The sequence below is a fragment of the Schistocerca piceifrons genome, chromosome 6, assembly GCF_021461385.2.
Source record: "Schistocerca piceifrons isolate TAMUIC-IGC-003096 chromosome 6, iqSchPice1.1, whole genome shotgun sequence".
In the NCBI taxonomy this organism is placed as follows: Eukaryota; Metazoa; Arthropoda; class Insecta; order Orthoptera; family Acrididae; genus Schistocerca; species Schistocerca piceifrons.
Window position 1 is genome coordinate 579,411,883 of NC_060143.1, and position 13,969 is coordinate 579,425,851.

The 13,969-nt window shown below is 44.2% G+C and overlaps 1 protein-coding gene across 1 annotated transcript in view; it reads left to right on the forward strand.

The window, feature by feature from the left end:
* LOC124803467 (probable cytochrome P450 4aa1) overlaps positions 1 to 13,969 on the forward strand; it is a 217,173-nt gene that overhangs the window by 182,222 nt on the left and 20,982 nt on the right. The window contains exon 5 of the mRNA XM_047264657.1: positions 4,388 to 4,588. Within this exon, the coding sequence (XP_047120613.1) occupies positions 4,388 to 4,588 (201 nt within the window). The remainder of the gene's footprint in view (positions 1 to 4,387; positions 4,589 to 13,969) is intronic.

The window sequence follows — 13,969 nt, forward strand, 5'->3', positions numbered from 1 at the left end:
CGCGACCGCTACAGTCGTAGGTTCGAATCCTGCTTCGGGCATAGGTGTGTGTGATGTCCTTAGGTTAGTTAGGTTTAAGTAGTTCTGAGTTCTAGGGGACCGATGACTTCAGATGTTAAGTCCCATAGCGCTCAGAGACACTTGAACCATTTGAACATCTTTGGGCGGGATTAGTGACGTCTCTGAACAGTCAAAGGGAGTGTGTCTGAGATACAATATCCACAGTCAACGTCTATCTTCAGGAGTTCTGGAAACTGGAGTGATGCAAAACTTTTTTTGATGTGTGTAGTTCTGAGTAAAAATTCGTGACTGATGTGTGAAATGCTTTATTAAAATCTAAAAACATTAATGCTAGCTACCATTTGACATATCCACGTTAAATTAATAATATATCTACATTCGCAAGGCGTATCAAGCATTCATAGTCCTATTTGGGCACTAATCTGATATGGCCCAATTCAATATTTTTCAAGACTGGGTTTAATCTGGTGTTCATTGTGCATGAGATTATTTTAAAGTAGCCACTAGGAAGTGTTATTAGGCTAAAATCTTGCGACCTCTCACTTTTTGACGTTTTAGGAATAATTATCTCCATCTACATCTACACAGGTACTCCGTAACCCACCGTACGGTGAATGGCGGAGGCTACCCTGTACCACTACTAGTCATTTCCTTTCCTGCTGCACTCGCAAATAGAGGAGGGAAAAACGACTGCCTTGTATGCCTCCATATAGCACTAATTTTTCGTATTTTGTCGTCGTGGTCCTTAAGCGCGACGTATGTTGGTGGTAGTAGAATTCTTCGGCAATTCTCTAAATTTTCTCAATAGTTCTTGTCGAAGTGGACGTCACCTACCCTCCAGGGATTCCCATTGAGTTCCAGAGGCATCTCCGTAAAACTTTGCGTTGTTCGAATCTACTGGTAACGAATCTGGCAGCCCGCCTCTGAACTGCTTCGATTTCTTCTTTCAATCCGACATGGTATGGATCCCAAACATTCGAGCAGAGCTCAAGACTAGGTTGTCACGGAGTCCTGTATGGGGTCTCCTTTACAGGTGAACCCCTCTTTCCTAAAATTCTCCAAATAAACCGAAGTCGGCCATTCCCCTTCCCTACCACAGTTCTCACATACTCGTCCCACCTCATTTCACTTTGCAGTGTTACGCCCAGATATTTGAACGGCTTGACTGTGTCAAGCAGGGCACTAGTGATATTGTATCAGAACGTTACAGGTTTGTTCTTCCTATTTATCAGCATTGAATTGCATTTTCCACACGTAGGGCTAGCTGCCATTCATCACACCAACCGGAAATTTTGCCTAAGTCATGTTGTACCTTCCTACAGTCACTCAACTTCGACACCTTACCGCACGCTATGGCATCATCAGAAAACACCCTGTCAACCAAATCATTTATGTATATAGAGAACAGTGGCGGTCCCATCACACTTCCCAGGGGCAGTCATGACGATGTGTTGTGGCTTGGCAAGACAGCCAACCCACTATGAAAGGAGGCCGAAAGGCACGCGTTTAAGCTCACGCAGGCTGGCGTGAGGTCTGGAACAGGACACGGAATGAGACTAGTAAAAAACGTACGTAGCTTCTGGAATACTTAACTTTAATCCATAATTGGTGAACATCGCTCTTGACTGTACATGTTTTACAGCATCAATAGTAACTGATAATGGCGCCTTGCTAGGTCGTAGCAAATGACGTAGCTGAAGGCTATGCTAACTATCGTCTCGGCAAATGAGAGCGTATTTTGTCAGTGAACCATCGCTAGCAAAGTCGGCTGTACAACTGGGCCGAGTGCTAGGAAGTCTCTCTAGACCTGCAGTGGGGCGGCGCTCGGTCTGCAATCACTGATAGTGGCGACACGCGGGTCCGACGTATACTACCGGACCGCGGCCGATTTAAAGGCTACCACCTAGCAAGTGTGGTGTCTGGCGGTGACACCACACGATGCCCTTGTCTCTGATGAACACTTGCCGTCGAGGACAACACACTGGGATCTGTTATTTAAGAGGTCTTCGAGCCACTCACTTACCTGTGAACTTGTTCCATATTCTCGTACCTTCATTAACAGCCTGCACTGGGGCACCGTGTAAAATGCTCTCCGGAAATGTAGAAATATGGAATCTGACTGTTGAACTTCATCCGTAATTGTCAGTACATCATGTGAGAAAAAGGAAAAATTGAGTTTCGCACGAGCGATGCTTTCTAAAATCGTGCTGAATCGTGCATATAAGCTTCTCAGTCTCAAGAAAGTTTATTATATTCTTACTGATAATATGTTCAAGGATTCCGCAGAAAACAGAAGTTAGGAATACTGGTTTGTGATTTTGCGAGTCCGTTCTTTTACCCTTCTTTTACTGGAGTCGTTTGCTTTTCTTTCCAGACGCTTGGGACTTTGCGCTGGGCGACAGATTCGCGATTAATGCAAGCCAGGTAAAGGCCAGGGCCGTAGAGTACTCTTTGTAATATCGAACTCAGATTTCATTCGAACCTGGTGGTTTCCAACATTTCAATTGTTTCTCTATGCCAGGTATGCTTATTATCGTGTTATCCACATGGGAATCTGTCCGATGGTCAAATGACGGTATGTTTGTACGATTCTCCTGTGTGCACGATTTCTTGAATGTGAAATTAAAAATTTCGGCTTTCGTTTTGCTATCTTCAACTGCCACACCAGACTGATCAACAAGGGACTGAATGGAACCTTAGACCCACTGAGCGAGTTTACGTACGACCGGTATTTTCTCGGGTTCTCTGCCACATCTTTTGCTACGGTGCGACGGTGGTAGTTGTTGTATGCTTTGCACAGAGATCTTTTCACAGACGCACGAATCTCTACTAACCTTCGCTTGTCATTTATACGTTCCCATTTGAACCGAGAGGTAAACAGCCTCTGCTTCCTGAGCATCCGCCGAATTTCCTTATTAAACCATGGTAGGTCTTTTCCATCCTTTAACCACTTACTGAGCAGATAACTCTATAGACTACGATTTACAGTCTGCTTTAACTTTGCCCATAGTTCATTTACATTCACCTGACTGGAACTAAGTGATGCTAATTCACTGTCTAAGTGACATGTTAATAAGTGCTTATCTGCTCTATCTAGCAGAAACACTCTCCTAGCCTTCTTGAGTGATTTATTAACTTTCGTAACATAGTTGCTGTAATAATATCATGATAAGAAAAATTGGAAAATTGTGGCAAGTTCCTATGCGACCAAACTGCTGAGTTCATCGGTCCCCAGGCTTACGCATTACTTAACCTAACTTGCGCTGAGGACAATACACATCCATGCCCGAGGAATGACTCGAACCTCCGTCGGCGGGAGCCGCACGAACCGTGACAAGACGCCGAAGACAGCGCGGCTAGCCCGCGCGGTGACATCGTGATAGCTGATTCCCGTTTCTATACTGATACTGTCGATAAGGTCGGGCATATTTGTAGCTACAAGGTGTAAGATATTTCCATTGTGTGGCTTACCTCCCTTCTGTAAATGTGGATGCGAGGGGCTTGTCTGTTAGTTCACTGTATATTTCTCTCATCGGTATGCCAGTTATGTCACACCCACATAAAATTCTAGTGGAAGGACATCTACGCCAGTTGGTTTTCCTCGCAGCGCTTCTTTGGTTACAGTTTTCATTTCCCCACGAGATACATTCTCGAAGAATTCTGTATCATTGCAAGATTAACTGTGATGGGGATATTTGACAGAAATTCCTTACCGACCTCCAAGTCAATATGTTGTTCTGTGTACGGTTCGGTATAATACTTCATGCGTAACGTTTGATCGTAATTTGTATACCATATCATCATCGTCTTCCAGATTGTTAATTAGTTCCTGACGATGTGTAATAAGGAAATGCCTTGCTGCACAATGTCATCCATATTTCGTTTCCTTATTCGCCTAAATATCTCCGAGGTGAAGCAGTTATATTCGATTTCATACGTTTTATATCTGATACGTGATTAGTCAGATCAGATGGGTTGCAATCAGGTCGTGCAAGCAGGAGTAGTAGTATTAAGACGTGCTTTCTTTGTGATTCAACGCACTGAACCCACCATAGAATCCGTTCTTTGTATCTTGACTGAAATGGGAGACATTTGGCCGCCATTTCTTCAATCTCCTGTTTTAGTCCGTTGTCATGCACTAGTGAGATGTTAAATCGCCAAGTGCCTCATCCGAGAAAGGTCGTTTGCTTCACGTGTCTAAATGTTACGAAGTAGGCGACATGACCCGAAAAGTTCAGAGGCCAATACTCACAATCTATTAAATGACACAAAAACCCTGCAAATGCGTAGATTTAGTTTCGTCTGCTCACGAAAAGTCTATTAACAAAGTGAAGCTTTCATCCTCATCTGTGTTTTCTTTTCGCAGGCAATGACACTAGGCATTTCTAGCATCGAGACGACTTCTTGCGCGACGGGCTACGTGCTGTGTGCGCTGGGACTCTACCCGGAATGGCAGGACTTGGCACAGCGCGAGCTGGACGACTGTTTCGGAACTGGGGGCGACTACCTACGACCTGTCACCACTGCAGACCTTTCCCAGCTGAAAGTCATCGACGCCATTATGAAGGTATTTATGGATTTAATTTCCTTGATTTTAACGATTCTTTCCTTTTTAATTTTATAGTTAATTTCAGGGATAGTTTCCTACTAGTTCTGGAGAATATATTTTACTGTTGATTTTACCAAATCTCAACCATACAAAATTAAGCAGTTTCTTCACTTATCGTCACAAAATACAACAACTTGTTCTTATCTTATAATTCAGATAAACAAAAAATGAAATTATTAATGATGTCGTGATTTTATTAAATGACAGAGCATTTAATAATTACTCACACTTCATAACTTCAAGGAGAATGCCATGACTGTAGCCTGTATCATAAATTAACTATTCTACAGTATATAAATAATTAAAATGACACAACCATAAATGATGTTTCACTTTGAGAATACTGTATGATGGGAAAATCTCTCGGCTTCAAAGCATGTGTGCAACTACCGAGCTCGCCACAGTTTGCAGAGACCTTCTCCCATGAGAAGAGAATAATCTTTGGAAGGCGCAGAGAGAGTGTAGTGCGATCTCAGTCTCGGTCTGAGGCAGTTGTGTAATATCCTGCCCGCACGTCCAATATAGGGTGCCTGGGAAGCAGTTTTCTCGGATCGCCAAACAACAGTTCAAGCAAATCGTATTAATGCAGTTCATTACAGTAAGTTGATTTGACGATACTTAACTTTCCGCATTCACAAAGGTATGTCGCAATCAAATGACAACATGAAATTAATCAAAGCCTTTGGTATGTACAAGTTCAATGCAAGCAAAACAATTCAGTTCATACGTCACTTACGTCACTCCTGTAGCGTTTGTATGGCGGGTCGTCTTCTACTCCGGAAGCAGCTACGCTGGCGCGGAGCTTACGTTCTCCTCGGGTAGATGCCGCTCCTGTCGTGGTGACGTCCTAGTCAGCGTACTATTGTCTGACGTCGCCTCGCAGCCCTCTCTGCTCTTCCGTTCTTCATCGTCGCGCCGGCGCTTGTCGTTACACCGGAGCATTCCTCGCCGCCCCCGCCACCCCCCCCCAGCCCCCCTCCTTCGCTGGACTGGAAGCTGTGGCTTCCAGCGGACATGAAGCTTCCGGCCGTACCACGCCATGCAGCCTTCGCACTGGCAGAGACGTCCCCCAGAAAAAAACCAGAAGGGTGCGCGTCCACCTCCTGAGGTCAATAACCAGATGTGGAAGGCGTCGGCTGCTGCGCTGTGGGTGGGTCCAGCTCCGTCGGTAGGACGAGATGAGGCGGAGCAGGCGAAGGCTCCGTCTCCGTGGGATCGTCCAGAGGTGTCGTGATGACACCCTTTGGCGGCTGCTGTGGCCGCGCTGTCCTCGGGATCCGCGTATTTGGGGGAAGAGACGCAGAAGGATCAACGTGCACGAGACAGTGGCGAAGTTGATTGTGATGCCGGCGCTGCATTCCGTCTGGACCTGAAATGAGATACATGCGAGCTCCAAGTCGATGGACGATCTCGCCTCGCGCCCACCGTCTGCTGCCGATAAAAAACCTGTAAGACACAACATCATGCGGTGCGAAGCGATACTTACGGCCTTCCTTCGGCGCCGGATGCTGAGGAGGGTGCAGCAGGTGGAGCAGTGCCCGATGGCGGCGGCCTTGAAGCAGTACCGCCAGCGACGGTCCATCTCGTCGGTGCGAACGACAGGAGGCGAGAAACAGTTGCCTGGTGTGTGCGGAGCGAAGTTCGGCCATCTGCCACATGAAGGTTCTGACAAAACGGTCCGCCTCGCCGTTTGACTGGAGACAGAACTGTGCACTGGTTAGATGCTGTACGCCATTGCGTTCACAGAATGTTTCAGATTAATTTGACGTGAACTGAGGGCCGTTGTCTGACACTATGACTTCAGGTAAGCCATCGAGGCAAAAAATAAAGGACAGCACATGAATTGTGCTACGTGAAGTTGTCGACTTCACTGGCACAGCAAAAGGAAACTTGCTATATGAGTCAACCACAATCAACCAACGAGTGTTCCAAACAGGTCCCGCAAAGTCTCTGTGCAAACGTTGCCGTGGTGATGCGACTTAGGCCAAGGAGAGAATGTCTGTCGAAGAGTGGACTCATTTTCCGCACATGCGTGACACTGTGACGTCATCTGTTCTATTTGGGTGTCCATACCCTCTCAAGTACAGTGTCGACAGGCTAGCTGTTTCGGTCGAACAATCCCCCAGTGTCCTCGATGAAGTAACTGCAACACTTCTTTTTGGAAAGCTTTAGGGATGAGCACACATGACTGTCCACTTTCATTTTGAACAAGAATCACACCCGTCTGTATAGCGAAGCTATGCCGACGTTCAAAGCATCGGTGCACAACAGAGTTTTTTATGCTATGCAGGCAACGAGGCCAAGATGTGCGAATGTATGCTAGCAAAATGTTCAAACCTGAATCAGTTTCCGTGGCCTGTTCAATTTTCCTATAGTTCAGTGGAAAAGATTGAAGCAATTCGGAATTCTGAGCATCGATGTTACAACAAGCAGCAGAAGCGTCAAAGTCTGTATCAGGGCCAATCTGAAGATGTGACAGTCCGTCTGCATTATGATGTTGAGCTGTCGTACCTGTACTGAGACAACAACAAAGCCCATCTTTGCAGTTTTTATGCAGTTCGTGCGGGAACCGGTTCGTCGGACGAAACAAGACTCTAGTAGCTTGTGATCAGTTACTAAGTAGAATTTTCTGCCATACAAATAGTGGTGGAATCTGGTGACACCATACACAATAGCCGATGCCTCTTTCTGAATTTGTGAATGGTTACACTGAGCTCTGGACAACACTTTTGATGCGAAAGCAATAGACCTATCTTTATCGCCAATTCTGTGCGAAAGCACAGCACCGATTCCGTAAGAGGAGGCGTCAACTTACAATACAACTGGTTTGTCAGGATCATATTGAACTAAGCATCGATCACAGAGTAATGCATCTTTCAGTTTTTGAAAAGCTACTTGGCACTCATCAGTCCTCACAAAGGGGACATTCTTGCAGCGCAAGCGATGCAATAGAGCTGCGATTTCTGCACCTCTAGGTAGGAACCGAATATAACAGTTCATTTTTCCCTAAGACTGACTGCAATTCTGGGACATTTCGAGGAAATGGCAAATCTCGTATGGCTAACAAATGCGACTGAAGAGGATGGACACCTTGACTGTTTATGACATGACCAAGATACTGCAACTCAGGTTTACTCTTTAGTCCTGCATCAGATAACACACGAAACAAAGTACGCAAATTTGCGATATAATCTTCAGGTGTACAACCTGCTAAGACAATATCGTCCAAATAGTTTGAACAGTTTGGCACTTGAGCAGTCAGCTGTTCCAAATACCATTGGAAAATGGCGGGTGCGGAAGCATTGTCAAAAGGCAAACGCAAACATTTAAACAAGCCCAAATGAGTATTCACTACAAACACTTTGAGATTATTCATCGAGTGGTATTTGAAGATACAGGTCGCGCAAATCAATTTTTGAAGCTTGTACTGGCGCAGTAGCTCCTCGATCTTGCAGTTCTTTAAGTTCAGCAGCGACTTCGTCCCGTAATGCCACTGGAACAGTTCTGATCCAGCAAAATTTCGGCTGAGCATTGTATTTCAGAGTAATATGTGCAACAAAATTGTTAGCTTTGCCTAAACCTTCAGAAAAGAGTTCCAGGAATTCTTTCCGCAAGCTTTTGCATGGAATGCAGACACTGACAAATGTGTTGTTCTCAATGTTAAAGCCAAACAAATCAAATGAATCAAAACGAAATATGTTTTCACAATCGTGTGATTGTAGCACAGTAAGAATCACTGTTAATGTACGCGAGCGATACGTGGCAGGCAGAGTACATTTTCCAAGAACGGGAATGTCTTGTCCATAATAAGCCATCAGTTACGTGCTGGTTTTAGACAGGCATGGGGATCCCACATTTCATATGTGTGACGATTCATCAGTGTAACAGAGGCACCCACGTCCAATTGAAAATTTATACGTTTCCTACAAAGAAGCAAAAGAACAAGAAGTTTATTGGACTGGTGTAGCACTGAAGCAACTGCTTGCTTGCTAGTTTTGCTAATGCCCATTGCAGAATTTGAACATACTTCGTTAATGTCACGGACCTTGTGACTAGATTTTTGGGAGTGGGCCGAATTTTTATGGTTGTTCCATTTCAAACATACGGACTGTACATGTCCTTTCTTGCCACAAGCATAACACTGAGCTTGTCGGGAGGAGCAGTCTTGGTACTTCTACCATGAATAATACCGAGGGCATGACTCATTCTGTTCGCCTGTGTAGCTGCCTGTTTACCGCGCTGCTTACGTGGCGTGGAGAGTTGTTTACGCGGCGTGGCGAGCTGCCACTGCCAAACGGGCTGGTCACAAACAGGGGGCTCAACCCGACAAATTGATGGCATCCCAAATTTATCGGCCGACAGAGCACCTGAATCGCACTGATCTAGTATTTGCCCTACTTGCTCAAATGGTGGATCGGACTGTTTCAGAATCTGTTCTCTGAGTTTTACATGAGTTACACTGTACATGATGGCATCATGCAACGTAACATCTGAATATAAAGGACCACATGCAAATTTGAATTTGTACTTCCTCGTCATTCCCTGAAAATCTGTTAATCACTCATGATAAGCTTGTTCTGACCGTTTTTTGCTATTAAAAAATTGATACCTTGCTGCTACCACATTCACTTGTTGGTCGTAATAGTTAGTTGGCGAATCTACAACCTGATCATACGAAAGTTCACTTGGAGTGGCGTTAGGGAGTAACTTCTGTAAGAGGCAGAACACTGCACTTCCTACTGTAGACAAGAAACAGGGGTGTTTCACAGTACCTCGTACATTGTGAGCAATTACGTGGGCTTCAGACTGTTGTTTTCACTCTAGCCATTCCTTGCCTTGTCATGAAACTGGAGAAAAGGCGGTATAGTTATAGGTGTTGCTTGTTCCATCGGGCACGCAGCGTTGGCCAGTAGCTTCTGCACTGTGTTTAGCAATGTAGATATTTGCTGGGTGCTGAGTCTGGAACTGAAACATCTGCATTAGCTGCATTGCCCCTTTCGCTGCTGCAGTCACGTGCTCCCCGCATTCCGCGTTGTGCGCGATTTTGTCATCACTGCACTGCTCGCCTGTGCAGACACATGGTGTTCCCACTGCTTTGACACACTTATCATTCGATTTCACAAAAACTATTTGGCCCAAAAATTAGATTTTTACGCATCTTCTTGACTGATACCTTCCCCCCATAAGTGACTTAATTTAGTTTCGATGTTCAACCCAGTTATTGTGCAACATTAAATGTAGTAAACCATTGCACGAAATTTTGAAGAGTTTGCAGAGGTAGAAGTCCATAGCGTATACTTTCCGTATGGTCGATTTTAGCTGCCACAATGTTGAGAATGAAATGTGGACAGGGTACCTAAATTTCATATAAAATTTACTGTATAAAAATCTCATTTAATTTAAGTACCACATAGGTGTCGTATGTAATATTGAGAAATATTCCGTCTTTCGCGACTGTAATAAAAGTTTTATTAACACCTGGCGCGTTTGGCTTTATTTTAAAGCACTTGAATCAGTCAATGGAAGCGGGGGGAGGGGGGGCAGGTATCAGTCAAGAAGATGTGTAAAAATCTAATTTTTGGGCCAAATAGTTTTTGTGGAATCGAATGACAAGTGTGTCAAAGCAGCCGGAACACCATGTGTCTTCACAGGCGAGCAGTGCAGTGACAAAATCGCGCACAGCGCGGAATGCGGGGAGCACGTCTCTGTAGCAGCGAATGGGTTAATGCGGCCGTGGTGGCTTTACTTCATAAACTGCGCGCTCCCCCCTAAACGTAAGCTTGCGAACTATACTATACTATGGCGCTGCTTCTATTGGCGCGTGCGTCGTGTACAACTGGCAACGCAGCAATCTCCCGCGTCTGGGCGGTCATGCGCGAGCCGCCAAGATAAAAGAGTTCAACTATAGTGACCCCGAATCCGTCGTTAAAAGCGCAGTTCTTCGCATTTGCGCCTTATTTCGTGGCGAGAATGTGGCCGCGACGTAGCACACTGACCGATACGCCACTCCGGAATAGCATTGACAAAAGGATTGCAGTGCATAAAGTGAAGTGTCTTCAGATTGCACAAAGAATGCCGAAAACCCAGTGCATCGATGACTCAAGACTCTTCCCTACCAACATCATCCAACCTCCGGTACATCACTTACGACTTAAGATTCCACACTCACACCATGGGTACAGTTCCACTTTTAATAGTGTTACTGGTGTACAACGATCCCAGATTGTTTCCAGGAACGTTTTCGCGTCATCAGAACCCTTCCCCGTCGTGTCTGCAGTATGAAACAGAGTAAAACATACATTTGGCACAAATTGCGTGCCTGCTAGGTCTTCTGCGGCGCGAAATGCAAACGTCAAGTCGTTTACCATTTGGTCACAGCAAACCAGACTTCACGCACAATTGTCAGCCACCTTGCCTGCCGCAAGACACAATGGCCTGCGCTTTATGCCCAAAGCTTAGTACTCGCCTCAAATTGCCACCTTCTATTGTTGTCAACCCCCCTTGCTGTTTGGGATGATTGAAAATGTTTTTATGACAACAGGAGTCCCCTATGATGATGATGATAGATATTGCCATCTAGATGGTCAAGTGGGAGTAATCAGTAATGCCATACTGTCACCACCTCAAATTAACAAGTACGGCGCAACAAAGTTTGCTTTCTTTCAGTGCCTTTTAAGTATCCCTGGAAAATAAGCACAGGAAGCTAGGGGAAAGCTGGGTAAAGTGGCCACCCTAAGAAAAACGTTTTGTTTGATTTACCTTATTTGACATACAAGCATGTAGAATATATCTTATTAAGCTATGTACATTCTAGAACCATAAAAATGTTGTGCTATTACACAGTACCTTGTTCTGTAGTAGAGAAGTGGGCTTAAATGAATGTCTGCAAAATGGCCACTTTGCCCAGCAGGTAGGGCAAAGTGGCCACAGGTGGATAAAAAGTAAAAAAGACTCAAAGAACAAGGTTAGGACACTGAATAGGAAGGAATTGCGAAATTTTACATTTACAGAATGAAATTTATTTAAATTTGAGAAAAAATATTCATACTTATTAACGTTTTACCAAATTATACAAAACGTTAATAGTTTTAATTTCCAAGTTACAGTGCATCATTTGTCATGAGATCAAAGTCAAATTAGGGTCATAAGTCACTTATCTCTACAATATTCACACACGAACACGTCGTCATCTTCATCACATCCGGCACATTCTTCGTGAGCCCACACCTTGCAATCAGAGCATGTAATGCAACCTTCTTGTCTTTAGATTTAGAGAAAGCCTCATTACAATAAAAAGCGTCAGTGTCCTTATCTTCCTCTATTTTTCAAAAAGATGCTCTTTGCACTTTACTCCTAGCTTTCCTATTTGCACTTTTGCTTTGTTATTAGGCCTTTTTATTTCAACAGCTGGTTTGGAAGTGTTAGTCATTTCTTCTGTTTCTACATGCTGTCAGCAGCTCGTGGTCTTCCAGTAGCGCTCTCGCTTCCTGTGCACGGGGTCCCGGGTTCGATTCCCGGCGGGGTCAGGGATTTTTCTCTCCCTTGTGATGACTGGGTGTTGTGTGATCTTCATTATCATTTCATCGTCATTGACTCGCAAGTCGCCGAAGTGGCGTCAATTAAAAAGGACTTGCAATATGGCGGCGGAACTTCCCCACGTGGGGCCTCCTAGCCAACAATTGCATACAATCGTTTCATTTTTTTTTTTTTTACAGGGTTTGTTCTTCTTTTCTTGATCTGCTTTTTCTTTTCCGCCTTATCTTCTAACAGCTCGGTTTTGTAAGGTCTAGAGGTTATTATCGTTGCCTGACCCCTTCTTTGCCCCTTCTTTGTTGTTGCTGCTGGCCTAGTCTTAACTTGGGCTTACTGCAAAAGATGTTGACTGTGTTACCTTCTCATTTGCGTCAGCCATGAAAGTGCCCACATCATTGTTATCGCCACTCACTTCTCCTTCCTGCACAGCTTCACTTTCATTAGTGGGACTATCAACTGCTTCTTCGCTGTTTGCTGCTACAACATCAAATTCATCTTCTTCAATTTGCATAGGCCTATTAACTACGTCTTTAACACCTTCAGTTCCTTTGTTTGTCTCATTTACTGTGTCCCTTCTATTATCATTTAAGTTTTCTCCACAGATTATGCCTATGTCCGATATGCACGCCTCTGCAGCAAGGAAATCTGTATCTGAAAATATAGACGAGTCCAAAGGGACAATCCCGCATTTACGAAATCCATTTATCGCTGTAGACAGCACTGCTGCCAGCAGAAATGCCTCTCCAAGAAGCTTACTAATTTGGAATTGTGTTATTACCCTTCCTGGGTTCTTTCGGAGAAACTTATCACAAACTCTGGCATAGAATGTTTTGAAAGGTGCCATAAATGATACATCTAGAGGTTGTAGTTTGTGGCTACAATGTGGTGGCAAACACACTACAGTTGTATGATTTTCTCTGGCATTTTCTATGAAGTCTGTATTTTTTGTGTGGGTGGCGTGTCCATCCAGAATAAGTAGGACTGGATCGTCAGCCGTATGTTTTATGTAATTCAAGAAATTATCAACCATTTCTTTAAAATATCCATCTGCATCCATCCTCTGTGATGGCACGCAAATGCGGTTCCTGGAGGAGCACCATCTTGAAGTTTAACTTTCATTCTTTGACTGGGAAACATCACAAACGGTGGAATAAATGTCCCCCCCTGCAGACATGCATATGGCTACTGTTGAAAGCAAATCTTTTTCTGCTGACGTAATACCACCAAATTCGCGTCTGTCTTTACAAGAGAAGACTTTGAAATTTCTAGACTGAACTGTCATTAGACCAGTTTCGTCAACATTGTAGATTTTATGAGCAGGGTAAAAGTGTTGTTCTTGCACTCCCTGGAGAACGTTGAAAAATCTTTGTACATTAGCTTTATTAAAGCCCTGAGCCCTGGCCATTGAAGTGGATTCTGTTTTCCTAAGGCCTATGTTTGGATGTCTTTTCCGAAACTGTGCCACCCAGTCCTTGCCTGCCATCTTTTTTTTTTTTTATTAAATGGGTGTGGTAGATCATTCCGCTCAGCAAGTTGAAACGCCAAGTGTGGTAAATCAGTTACTGATATGCCATAATATATTCGTTCCATGTTAAAAATATGGTTAACAAGTTCTTCTTGCTTTTTGTTGAAAACACATATAAAGTTTCCAAGAATCTTCTTATTTTCAATAGCATCACGGTTTTTCTTCTGGAATCTTCGTTTAAGTGTGTTTCTTGTAACATTGAACTGTTTGGCTGCTGTTGCAAAGGGCATCTTTTCTTTTCTTACAGCTTCCAGTGCCTGTTGCATAGCCTGGGAATCCCA